The sequence below is a fragment of the Rhinatrema bivittatum genome, chromosome 9 (genome assembly GCF_901001135.1).
Source record: "Rhinatrema bivittatum chromosome 9, aRhiBiv1.1, whole genome shotgun sequence".
In the NCBI taxonomy this organism is placed as follows: domain Eukaryota; kingdom Metazoa; phylum Chordata; class Amphibia; order Gymnophiona; family Rhinatrematidae; genus Rhinatrema; species Rhinatrema bivittatum.
In genome coordinates this window covers 134,610,915-134,624,805 of record NC_042623.1, presented here as the reverse complement: position 1 = coordinate 134,624,805, position 13,891 = coordinate 134,610,915, and the positions used below count along the sequence as shown (strand labels likewise).

At 44.8% G+C, this 13,891-nt stretch overlaps 1 protein-coding gene across 9 annotated transcripts in view; it reads left to right on the top strand.

Moving 5' to 3' along the window:
- The window catches only part of RHBDD1 (rhomboid domain containing 1), a 278,394-nt gene that overhangs the window by 146,315 nt on the left and 118,188 nt on the right, over positions 1–13,891 (top strand). For 8 of the 9 annotated variants that reach the window (XM_029615059.1, XM_029615052.1, XM_029615058.1 and 5 more), the window contains one exon: positions 11,132–11,185. The exons of the other annotated variant lie outside the window; for it this stretch is intronic. In XM_029615059.1, coding sequence (XP_029470919.1) covers positions 11,132–11,185 — 54 coding nt within the window. The remainder of the gene's footprint in view (positions 1–11,131; positions 11,186–13,891) is intronic. 9 annotated transcript variants of the gene reach the window in all.

Below are 13,891 nucleotides of genomic sequence, written 5' to 3'. Positions count from 1 at the left end.
TACATTGCATTTTTCCCTGCCTACCCTATGTCGTATTTTATAGTTGAAGGACTCCTTGTTTCTGTTCATCTATGGGAGTGGTTGGTTGTCCGTTATGAGTGTGAACTGCTGTTCCAGCAGGTAATAACACAAGGCCTCTCAGACCACCTGACTGCCAAGACCCTCTTCTCAACTGTTGAGTAACACCTCTCCCGTGGCATCAGCTTCAGGCTAATGCAAGCTACAGGATGTTCTTGGCCATCCTACTCCTGGATTAGACTGCTCCTAAGCCTACTTCTGAGGCATCAGTCTGTACCTTGAAGGGCTTAGTAAAGTCTGGACTTATCAGGACCAGTTTGGAGCATATTGCCTCTTTCAGAGCCTGGAAGGCCTTCTCTGCTTCAGCTGACCACTGGACCATCTCTGGTGCTTTCTTCAACAACTGTCGTTTGAGAGGCTCCGCCTTCTCCAAGTAATTGGGGATAAACCTTTTGTATTATCCCGTAAGGCCTGGGAATGCTCTCACTTTAGCTTTTGTTTGTGGATGTTACATTTGCCAGCTTGCCGGCATCCCCTGCAGGCCGGCTCACTCACCCAGCGCTGCCAGCCCTGCCAACATCACCTTCTTTGTGGCCATACGTTGCAGCCATTGACCGCTAGGGTCTTCCCTAGCACTTGGTGGCGCACTTGGATGACATCACACGGCCGGGTATTTAAACCCCAGCCATGCAACGCAGTATCTGCTCAACAACAGGTTGACTATTTAGCTAGGTAGTATGAGTTGCTACATTCCCTTAAGCCTTATCTTCATCTTTCCAGCTTGCCTTTGTCTCTTCAATCTTGCCCAGCCTTTTCTTCATCTCTTCGGTCTTGCCCAGCCTTGTCTTTGTCTCTTCGGTCTTGCCCAGCCTTGTCTTCGTCTCTCCGGCCTTGCCCAGCCTTGTCTTCGTCTCTCCGGCCTTGCCCGGCCTTGTCTTCGTCTCTCCAGCCTGCCTTCATCTCTCCAGCCTGCCCAGCCTTGCCTTTATCTCGCCAGCCAAACTAGGTCTACTCCTCACCCAGCCTACTGCTTTCTCTCTCTCGGACGTACACCTGATATTTGACCTCAGCCTGGACTCTCAATATCCTTGCCTGCCACTGACCTCAGCTTGTACTCTCGATATCCTTGCCTGCCACCTGCCACTGACCTCAGCCTGTACTCCCAATATCCTTGCCTGCCGCCTGCCATTGACCTCAGCCTGTACTCCCAGTTTCCTTGCCTGCCACCTGCCATTGACCTTAGCCCGGACTCGCATTATTCCTGCTTGCCACGTGCCTCCGACCTAAGTCTAACCCCCGGATCTACTCTTCTGTTTACGCCCCAGAGACTGCCACCTAAGACCTGCCGGCCCCCAAAACCCAAAGGCTCAACCTGAGGGGAAAGGGGCTAGTATAGGAAAAGCTCCAGTTCAATCTCTATACCTTTCTGCTCCTCCAGTTGGCAGTGAGGACCTATATGGCTTCCCCTGTAGGCTGCGTCAACCTCTCCCCAACACAAGGGTCCACAAATCCAACAGTAGGACTGGTACCAGGGTGATCACCTCGATTTTCCGGGTCTGAGGATGGACCGTGCCCTTTCCCAAGTAGCCAACATATTGGACTTCTTGGCCTCCCAGCAAGTACTTCTTAAGGTTGACCATCAGTCCTGCTTTCCTCAGACTGGTGAGCACAGCCTGGAGTTAGCTTAGATGTGTCTTCCAATCTGGGCTGTACACCACAGTGTCATCCAAGTAGGCAGTTGTATACCCTTGATGTGGGTGGAACAAGCAGTCAGTCAATTATTGAAACATTGCAGGGGTACCATAGAGTCCAAATGGGAGAACAGTACACTTGAAAAGACCCTCTGGTGTTGAGAACTCAGTCTTCTCCTTCGCCAGTGGCAAAAGCAGTATCTGCCAATAACCTTTGTAAGATCCAGGGTAGAGATAAACTGGGTGATTCCAGCCACTCAATCAGTTCATCCGCTCATGGCATTGGGTACGCATCAAGTTTTGAGACCTCGACTATTTCAATGTAGAAAATGATTGCCCATCTGGCTGCAGCACCAACACTATGGATGAGAGCCAATCCCTGTTAGACTCCTCTACATCCTCGAGCCAGAGCATCTCCTTCACTTCGGTCTCAATGATGTGGTGCCTGGCCTCAGGAATCCCTTAGGGTCGTTGCTGTACCAAAATTCTAGGAGTACAATGATGTCATGTTGCACCATTTGGGTACAACCTGGTCGGTTTGAGAAGATCTCCTTGTTTTGCTCCACCAGTACTTTAAGTCAGCTGACTGTACAGTGGACAGCTGCTCTCCTAAAGGAATTTGGGTTTGGCCCACTTCAGGTCTGACCTCTGGACCAAACTATCCTTCTTGTACCACTTTTTACTCCTGTGCAAGTCAGTTCTTCAAAAGGTTTACGTGGTAAATTTCAGTTTGTTTTTGTTTCTCAGGCTGGTCTATCTTTAATCTACAAGCCCTGTTTCCTCATAGGAGAGCCGTTCCATGCCCCTTATCATTTTGGTTGCCTTTCTCTGCACTTTCTCCAGTGCAATTTTATCTTTTTTGAGATGCAGCGACCAGAATTGCACACAGTATTCAAGGTGTGGTCTCACCATGGAGCGATACCGAGGCATTATGACATCCACCGTTTTATTTGCCATTCCCTTCCTAATAATTCCGAACATTCTGTTTGCTTTTTTGATTGCCACAACACACTGAGCCGATGAATTCAATGAAATATCCACTATGATGCCTAGATCTCTTTCCTGGGTGGTAACTCCTAAGATAGAACTTAACATTGTGGAACTACAGCAAGGGTTATTTTTCCCTAAATGCATTACCTTGCACTTGTCCACATTAAATTTCATCTGCTATTTGGAAGCTCAGTCTTCCAGTCTCACAAGGTCCTCCTCTAATTTATCACAATCCGATTGAGATTTAACTGTTCTGCATAATTTTGTGTCATCCACAAATCTGATCACCTGACTTGTCATACCTCTTTCCATACCATTTATAAGTATATTAAAAAGCATTGGCCCAAGTACAGATCCATGAGGCACTCTACTGTTTATCTTTTTCCACTGTGAAAACAGACCATTTAATCCTACTCTCTGTTTCCTGCCTTTTAACCAGTTTGCAATCCAGAAAAGGACATCACCTCCTATCCCATGACTTTTTAGTTTTCTTAGAAGCCTCTCATGAGGGCCTTTGTCGAATGCCTTCTGAAAATTCAAATATACCATATCTACCAGTTCACCTTTGTCCACATGTTTATTCACCCCTTTAAAAAAATGTAGATTTGTGAGGCAAGGCTTCCCTTTGGTAAATACAAGCTGTTTGTGGCCCATTAAACCATGTTTATCTAAATGTTTTGTGATTTTATTCTTTATAACAGTTTCCACGATTTTTCCCAGCACTGAAGTCAGGCTTATCGAGTCTGTAGTTTCCCAGATCACCCCTGGAGCCTTTTTTAAATATCGGGGTACACTGGCTATTTTCCAGCCTTCAGGTACAATGGATGATTTTAATGATAGGTTACAAATTAATTGAAATAGGTCTGAAATTTAATTTTTTAGTTCTTTCAGAACCCTGAGGTATATACCATCTGGTCCAGGTGATTTACTACTCTTCAGTTTGTCAATCTGGCATACCACATCTTCCAGGTTCACTGTGATTTGGTTCAGTTCATCTGAATCGTCACCCTTGAAAACTGTCTCCAGAACGGGTATCTCCCCTACATCCTCCTCAGTGAACACTGAAGCAAATAATTTGTTTAGTCTTTCCGCGATGGCCTTATCTTCTCGAAGTGCCCCTTTAACCCCTCGATCATCTAACAGTCTAACTGACTCCCTCATAGGCTTTCTGCTTCAAATATATCTTTAAAAGTTTTTATTATGAGCTTTTGCCTTCTCTCTTAGCCTGTCTTATATTTAACTTGCCAATGCTTATACTTTATCCTATTTCTGATGGATCCTTCTTCCAATTTTTGAAGAAAGATCTTTTGTCTAAAATAGCCTCTTTCACCTCATGTTTTAGCCATTCCAGCAATCGTTTGACCTTCCTTCCACCTTTCTTAAAGCTTGCAATACATCTGGACTGCGCTTCTAAGATGGTATTTTTTAACAATATCCATACCTGTTGCACACTCTTAACCTTTGTAGCTGCACCTTTCAGGGTTTGGGTTTTTTTTGTTGTTTTTTTTTAAACTATTTTTCTCATTTTATCAAAGTTTCCCTTTTGAAAGTTTAGTGCTAGAGCCATAGATGTACTTATTGTCTTCCTTCTAATCATTAATTCAAATTTGATCATATTATGATTACTATTGCCAAGCAACCCCACCACCATTAGCTTCTCACCAAATCCTGCATCACAAAATAAGGAGGAATAGATTCTGTACCCTGCACCCCAGGGACTAGTTTCCCATCTACCTTCTATATATGCTCCTGGGCCCAGTTAAAGGACTCACCCTCCCTCTGAGCCTGCCTAAAGCTCCCTGGGTAACCCCATCTTTTCCCACTCAAAGGGGCCAGGTAAGACATTCTGGGTGGGTTGCTGTTCTTCCCCTATCACTGACCCTGTTTCCTTGGCTGTCTCTAAATTAACAGCATAACTATATTTGTCTTGTCAGCGTTGTCTCTGGGCTTAGGACTCTTAGAGTCTTTATGATACAGATCTAGATCCTTCAACAGAAAGAGCTCTGAAAACTCCAATTCTTCATGGTTGTGTCTGGACGAGCCTGTTGTGAGCTGGTTCCAGAGGCTCTTAAACTTCTGACAATCCCATCCTATCACCACGGTGTAGGGAAGCCAAGGAAGAACTCCAACCTCAATGTGGTCTTTGCTAACTTTAGTTGTACCCGGCTTGCGGGATACTACTGTTGGTCCATGTAGATAAATGCCAGGTCACTAAACTGTCGTAGTCAGTCTGGACTCACTTCACTAACTCTCTTCGAACGAGCGTTTTTTCCCTCCTAGAGTCCACTAATGCTTGGGTTGGAATGCCATCTAGCTCAACTGCAATCACATAAGTAGAGCTTCCCTGGCTGGGGACTTCAATGAAATTACAAAAATGTGGGGCCATGGCATTAATATCCATGGGTTCAACTTCCCTATGGGAGCAGTCTCCACAGCTGAAACATGGCAGTCTGTCTGAAGTTTGTGGTTGAGGTGAAAAGTCCTGCTGGACATGTGCTACTGGTTGTTGTGGCCATTGGCTCTTAGGACTTCGTTGTCCTCTACCCATGTCAAGTGGCTTATCTGGGAACATTGGTGACTCATGCATAGTCTGGGCCTGATAATAGGCCTCCGCTACTTCCAGTGCCTTTTCCACCATAAGATTTGGGTGTCTGCAGACCCATTGCCACGTAGGCCATTCTAGGCCATCTAGGAACTGTTCCAAAACAGAACTGCTTTGGCTACCTCTACCCCAGTATTCTCTTACAGATGTAGCCACTTCCAAGCAACATCTTTAAGTCTATGGAAAAGGTTCCTTGGGTTTTCTCCTGCCTGCAGAATCCCCTGGCGAATTTGCTGTCAGAGGTTTCTGGAGTGAGTTCCTCTCTTTAGAATTGCGGCCTTGACTTCCTGGTATGTGGCCCTCCCTTCCAGATTGGCGGTTTGGAAGGCATCTTGACTACTCCCAGTGAATAGATTCCCCAGATAGGTAGCCCATCTGTCCTCTGGCCAGACAGCCAGTCGTGCTGTGCGTTCAAAGTTTTTCAAAAGACTATCGGGGTCTTCTTCTGGGGTCATCTTGTCGGTTACACGGGAGGTGGACTGCTTAGAGTGGTTTGCACAGCTTGTGCTGTCTGGGTTAGCATTATATGCTGCTGCATCACCTGCTCTCGTAATGCCTGTTGATGATCATTTTGCATTTGCAGGGCACTCTATAATTGCTGCTGCACTGTAGCAAGGACCTGGATCAATTGCTCCATCTTCCCTGCTTACTGAGCTGCCTCAGAACTACATACCTCTCCAGCGAAAGGGGGAGGGGGGAGAAAAAAAACCTGCTGGCCTATCCAGCCTTCACTTACTGCTTGACCACTGACTACACAGGTGGGGCCAGGCCCCTTGGCCTCTATAAAGGCTGGGTGAGTGGAATTGGGAGGCCCCAGGGAAAGAAAAAAAAACTTCTGCAGGTTTATTTTTCTGCTGCTGCAGCTGTGGGCTCTTGCCTGGGCTTCCCATTTAGGCAAGATATCTCACTGCTGCTACTATATGTATTAACTTGGGTGGTAGCAGCTTGGAAACAGCCAGATAAATAAGGAGGCAGATTCTGGTTGTTCCTTAGGTGCTATTTATTTACAGTGCTAAATCCAAAAACAAAACAATCAGTGCAGCTCACCTTACCTTCAGGTAACACACAGTCCTTAAATGTAACAGGTCTCTGCCTGCTCCCCGGGGCCTGGTTAACCCTTCTAAGCCCTGAGTTCTTATACTTTGGTGAAGGGCTCCTTTGTTCAGTCAGGATTCCTTGTGGGTCTGGATCTTAAAGAGGACTGGGTGAGACCACTGTGATTGGTCCCTTAAAGTAGTCTGAGGGAGTTTCCGATAGACTTCCTCACACGTATACACTTAATTTTCATAAAGAGCACCTGCAGCCAGCAAGCTGATAATGTACAATACTTACTTTCTTTACAAAATTGGTATAGTTACGTATGTTTAGCATAGTCAACTTGTGTTTCAAAATCGGGTTGATTTATATATACTTAAATGTATGTGCAGGGCCAGCCCAGTTGCTATTGGCCACTTTCAGGGCCTGTGATTGCAGGGTTCCGGAATGAACACTGGTCCATGGTCTCTGGCCAGGATCATCATTGTAATGACTGGAATAAATATGGGAGGGGATAGAAAATAAGGGTGCTGCATTTGGTGGTCCGCGGGACATGCCTACAGACTGCTGCTCTTATCTCCAGCCCCATGCCCTCACAAAATGCCTCCGACGCTGGGGCCGGCCCCCAACTGGCCATGCGATTGACACCACATCTGAAAGGCCGATGCAGTAAAAGGGAGTGAGACACCAATGCTGACTCCAGGTTGCCTTAGGTTGACTTCCTGCAATTTAAAGGGCCCATGGCAGGAACTTCCCCTTGGGGCCTGCTGATATCAGGGCTCCCCTTCTATTTAAGGCTATCTCTCTTTGCACTCCCCACCTTGTCTCTTCAGAGAAGTGCATTGCCTTAGTGTTCTTGATTCCTGGCTTCTGTTCCTGATTCCTTCTGTGTTCTGAGTTCCTGTGTCTTGGTCTCAGATCTGTTGGCTGTCTGGTTCGTCTTGAGTTCTTGTCTTCCTGGTCAGTTTTCCTCATTTGTCTTCAGTGTCCCTCCTTGCTCCTGCCCCTCATCCTTTTCTTTGTTTTTGTCTTCTTGGATTGGACTTCTGGCTTGACCTCAGATTGGACTTTGATGTTGCTTGACCTCTGTCTGCTACTGACCACTGCCTGTTTATCATTGTTGATTAAACTCCGCCTGGCCTGACCTCTGCCTGAACCTCAATCCTGAAAAAACTTTGCCTGCCTTGAACACAGCCTGAATCAACTCCGATTGCCTTCCACCTGCCCTGACCACTGCTTGACTAGATTCCGATTTCCTCTTTGCTGGCCCGCAACATCTTCCTTGTGAAGGATTTTCACCACCACAGAGGCCTGCACCTGTCCAACTGGCCATGGCAACCTAAGGGGAACGAGGGCTGGTATTGGTGAAGTTCCAGTTGGGCCTCTGCTTCAGCTCCGCCTGCTGATGGTGGGGACCTGTAGGACTCCTCCCTGCAGGTTGCACCAACTCCCCCTTGGTTCAAGGGTCCACTTCTACATCAGATTGCCGAGGCCATGGACCTGATGGATGCCTCAGGCATCCAGACTATTCCAGGCCTTGCACAGAAGATTCTGCAACAGCAGCAGTTCCTAGAGCTCATGACAGCATCGATGGAGTGGCTTAGTGCCCACCTGGATGCCTGCTCCCTCACCCCCAGCTGCAATTGCAACCACAACCCCATCTCCGGGTTTGCTGACAGGGCCTCTGCCTTTATTTTACCCATGTTTGATTAAATGCTGCTGGGCCCATTACTTCTAGATTCGCTGCAGGTCTCAATATTCCCCTTCAAACTTCACTGGCAACAGCAGGAGCCTACAGAAATGCTTCCTACTGCTTATCTCTGCTTTCCTCACTCTGGTTGGCTGCTACCATGTGAAGCAGCTTCAATGGAGCTTCCCTTGGACTCTGATAGCAGTGGGAATGTTTCAGAATTGCTCCTGCTACTGCTTGCTGCCTTTGTCGACCCTAGCCTGACTTTGTACCGCTGCAGATCTTCTTCTAATTTTTCTTCCCTGATAAGGCCTGGGAAACCCTGCCAACCTTGCTATCTTTGCTGTTACGCATGCTGCCTGCGGCAGACCCACAGCACGGCCCTCTCACCTTCTTCCACGTTCTCTAGCTCCTGGTTCCTCTTCACTGGCAGCGGTGGGCCGCCAGCTCCGACCTTGGGTCGCCTCCGGTGCCTCTGGCTCTGCCATGGTCCCCAGTGTTGCCAGCCAAGATGCCCCTGCTCATCAGGCCTCTCCGCGTGGCGCGCGGAGAGATGCCGCCATCAGAGCTGTGCCCCTCCCTAGGCATGCGCGCACGCATCGCTAATCCTTGTAAAGGGCCCGTGGCGGGAACCTGGCCGCGGCCCCGGACGTTGATATCAGACTCTTCAGTGTATATAAGCTCAGGCCTCGCTCCATAGTGTTGCCTTTGCAACAGGTCTCCTCGTACTCGTTGCTGATAGAGAATCCTCTCTACTTCGTGTTCCTGACTCCTGTGGTTCCCGGTTCCTGCCTTCCTCGTTCCTGCCTTGTCTGTGTTGGACTGACTCTCTGGATTTTGACTCTGCTTTGTTTGACTATTCTTCAGCCTATCTCCAGTCCCGGACCTCTGCTATGCTTGACTACGCCTGCCATCTCTGTGCCCTGACCATTGCCTTGATTGACTATGCCTGCCTTCTTCATGCCCTGACCATTGCCTTGATTGACTACGCTACAGATTTCTCCATGTCCAGAATTCTACACTGCTTGCCACAATCTATGCTTGCCGCCGGCCCTGATCCCAGCTTGTCAGTGACGCCTCCTCTAGCCTATTCCCTGGACGTGGACTTACAAGGCTCCAGCCTTTCTTTGCTTAAGCACCTCCAGTTACTTTCCATTCCATTGGCGCCTAAGTTCCTGTACCGAACCCAGTCCAGGGTAGGACTACGCCACCTATCGACTGCTGTCTCTGGGCTGAACAACCTTTCTTCACAAACCAACCTCAAGGACCACCTAAGTCCTGCCAGCCCCAGCACCCAAAGGCTCAACCCGCGGGGAGCGAGGGCTGGTATAGGTGAAGCTCCGGCAGCCTCTATCTTCCCACGGTGGGGACCCGTAGGTCCCTACCTACGGGTTGCGTCAACCCCACCTCGGTCCAAGGGTCCACCTCCGATGCAACATTTGCAGAGCTCATCTAGCAGAGCACATCTAGCAGCAGGAAGAAAATGCATAGCAGGCCAGAAAAATGAATTCTGCAGGCTGGATTAGGCCCAACTCAAGATCACTGTTTGGGGACTCCTGCCCTAAGGAATCTTTTGTAAATCTAATTAAAGTTAAACAGCTCACGCTCACCAGTTAACTGTTAGTTTTTACAATGAAGGCATTCTTTTGAAGCTTTTTTCTCCTCCTCCTAGACCTATGGCAAAACAACCTTGATAAAACTTCCCTATAGTTTTTCTAGTAAGTAGTATACTGGGAGAAGAGATAGTATTTGACCTGTCAGATTCTTGCAACTTTTTTGGACTCAGCTCAGTTGGTATCTGCCCCAACTGGGGCTTTGATAATGCATCAGTGTTATCTTCCACACAAATCAGCTGTTAATGCATCATAGTCTCATTATCTGTGTCTTTTTAAGGCAGATTTGGCCCTAGCCTATTATGGGCCTTAAACAGAATGGAGAGGAAGGAGTGCAGGTCTATGGGGAAAATGAATCTGTGGAATAAGTGAGTCTAGAGTCCTGCTTTGACAGTTCAGGGCCTCGAGGTATTGCTTACTCTGCTTACTGTATGCCTAGCACTGGCATTGCTTTGATGCTGTCCCATAAACTGCAGTGACAATACCTCAAAAAGTGGAGGCTTTATTAAGCCTTTGTTTGAAAGAGCGGTTCCTTACCAGAGCCAAACTGCCCCCAGAGAAAAGCTTAATAACCCTGCTCCCATTCGGTGGTTAAACAGGTGCCTAGTTAGTAAATAAATAAATAAATAAATATGTAACATTTGATGTTCATAATACAAATCAAGTTCCACATTTTTAATTTAGAAAATCAATTTAAAAATATAACTTAAATATACTAAAAAAGAGAATCATGTCCTCTGAAAGAATTGCAAAAAAAAAAAAAAAAGACCAAAATGTAAAAGAAATGCAAGACTGACCCATGATATTGTATACAGACCTGTTCTGTTTATATTATTACTATAAGTGAAACATGAAGGCATTGCAAATCTGCAGGGCTCTGTAAGATGAGCTTTCAGCACCAGCAACCTTAGCTTTAAACGCTGCACTGTTTGACAGGTATGGTGATGTGTGACCGGGTATTTTTTATACAGTATATGCTGAATGAGTTATAATGTCAGCCGCTCCATTAAGAGTGATTTTTTTTTTAATTCCTTGTGGTCAGAAAAATCCAAAATCCATGTACTTCCTGTTAAACAAGAACACTTCAGTACTTAGCTGGCATCACAGGACTTCCACATGCAAAAGGTCGTGCATTGCCCACTTTCTGTAATTGACTTTGCCACATGATTATGCCCCTTGCCAGCATTCTCTCATGCCCCCATGCAAGTTCTCAAGTTCCTTCTTTTCTGCCAGGGCAGCACAGTATGCACCTTGGGATCAGCTGCTTCACTGGTTTGATCCCGGTATATTTTAGATTTTGTCTTATTATAAAAGAATGACTGGCATTGAAGATATGGGTTGTTTCCAGTTTAGTCTTACAGAATACTTGCTTTTGTGAACAGAAGATTGGGCACACCTCCCAAATGTAAAATATTGTTTATTTGAACTGAAAGTGGTATGTCTTTGTCAGGAGGTTAATTTCGTAAGTCATTTTATGTTTCTTTTCTGTCAGGTTCCTTATCCTTTGAAGGGTATTCTCCAAGACAAACATTCTTTAACAATTCAGGTAAATAGTACTCTTTTGGTTCATGCTTAGGTCACTGCTTTGGGTTTTAAAAAAATTGTTGTTTAGAAATGCTTGCCAAATAAACATGTTGATAAAAGAAAATTCTTAAACATTTCTTGGACTAGATGTGCCAATAAGGAACCCATAAGAACATAAGAATTGCCATACTGGGGGTCAGTCTGAGAGTCCATCAAGCGCAATATGCTGTTTCTAATAATGGCCTATCCAGGTCACAAGTACCTGGCAGGATCCCAAAAAGTAGATAGATCTCACGCTGCTAAAGCCTAGGGATAAATAGTGGCTTTCCCCACGTCTACCTGATTAATAACAATTTATGGACCTCTCCTCCAGGAACGTGTCCAAACCTTTTTAAACCCAGCTACGCTAACTTCCTTTACCACATCCTCCAGCAATGAATTCCAGTGCTTAACAATGTGCTGAGTGAAAAATAATTTTCTTTGATTTGTTTTAATGAGCTACTTGCTAACTTCATGGAGTGTTCCCTAGTCCTTCTATTATCTGAGATAGTAAATAACCAATTTACATTGAGCTGTTCAAGTCCTTTCATGATTTTGTAGACCTCTATTATATCGCCGCTTAGCCGTCTCTTCTCCAAGCTGAACAGCCCTAACTTCTTTAGCCTTTCCTCATAGAGGAGCCATTCCATCCCCTTTGTCATTTTGGTTGCCTTTCTCTGTACCTTTTCCATTTCAGCTATATGTAATCCCTGGATGAGATAGCTCCCATAGACTGAACCCAGAGGCTCATAGAAAGTTAGACCCTATCTGCACAAACTTCTCCATGTCTGAATTCCAGGGCTCCCTGTGGAGGGAAGCTTAACTTCAAGGCCCTTTTGCAATACCAAAGTACCCAGCCCCTTTCCAGTCTTTGTAACCATCAATAATAATATTCGCAGTCTTTGGTATCCAAAAATTGCACTGAGAGGAAATGTGGTTTCCAACTTCCTGCTAGCTAATTAAATGACTGAAGAATATTTACCATTAGGTAAATGAATAGAAGGTACAATAAGAAACCCCTCTTAAGAGGATAGAATGTAAAAATATATAAGAAAGAGGGACAAAATACAATACAAGTTGTTATTAGTGTTTTTACATACTATTTTAAGAAGATATAATAAATGAATAGGGACAATAATTTAGCAAAATAATCAATAATTCCTCTTTTTAACAATGAAACCACAAATATTAACTATAAGATTGTCACTCACATATCACTCATAACTCACTTCTACAACATATAGAAACACCAGAACCCCAACAGAGGCCCCCGTTTCGCTATTAACTAGCTTCCTCAGGGGGGTTATTTTAAATTACAATAAAGATATTATTTGACGTTATATTATATATTGTATGAACCTAAATTTTTACAGCAATTTCTGCAAACAAATGTTTATAAAGTCATATTAGATACAATGAATGAGTTCTTCACATGAAGTAATGTCCCTTAAATAAATTCCAAGGAAACCATAAAGGTGTCTTCATCATTAGTCAAATGCATGAGCTGCCAATTCTCTCATTTAAAGAAGATTCCAGAATTCTATCAGGTTGAAGTAATCACATGAATTTGAGACTTCTAACCCTGTCTCAACAGGCTAGCTTTCAAATGCTTTAACATCTTAAATTTACATAATCACTTCATTGAGAGATGGAATCAGACTGAAAGTGGCACTGCCAGATCCTATCAGATACAACCAGATAATTTGAGCAGTAAGTTCATAAAATGCCTTGTAAACTCATCGAAAGGACAATTGAAATATGTATAAAATTCTTATATAACGTTTAATGAAACAAAGCTTAACTGCCCTGCAGGGTGGTTTCAAAACCTTCAGATGATGACAAAGTTGAAGAATATTTTCAGCACACCTACCAGATTGCAAAGAAAGTCAATGAACAAATAAGGCAGGTAAAAGATTAATAAATTTGTGACCTCAATCTTCTAGTAAAGTCTCTGAATTTCTATGGAAGCAGATTCCTTAACACTTGATCTCCTTCTCTTACCAGCAGCTCAGATTGAAAATAGTTCAGTCCTCCTTCCACTCCCAAATTTATCACATATCTTTCCCCTACTATAAAATGGTCAGAATAAATGTTACATTATTTATCAGAACTGAAAGTCCCAATTCTCATACTTTTCCTGAAGTCTTCTTTTCTCCTTCTGAAAGTATCAAGTGGGTACTGTCTTCTCAAGTACAACTCACTTGAATCAGCAGGAAATACAGTTCTTAAACATTACCTTCAGCTCCTTCCCTTTTTGCCATGGGCAAGGATCCATTACTCACAGATGGCTCCACCACACTTCAGGTTCTTCCAGAGTGAAAGGCGCCTCTCTGCCAATAGATTGGTAACTGATTCCCTGGTACCAAGGGTATTCAATTCCAAAGAACAGATATAGTTTCAGACTCCAGCAAGGAGAAAAATCAAAGCAAGAGAAGGAAGAGTGGAAAAAATGACCTTGTCTCCCAAATGAGATAGTCACAAAAGACGGCATGCCCAATACTGAAAGCGCATTTAGTGCTGGATAGCCGGATAAGTAGGGCTTATTTGACTATCTAGCAGTCTGCTGAAAATCGGTGGCTGCTAGAGCGCCAGATAAGTCATATAGCAATATTTGTTCTTATCCAGTTAAGTTAATCAGATAAGTTAGATCAGCCGTAGAGCTGATCTGACTTAGCCGGATTTAACTTAT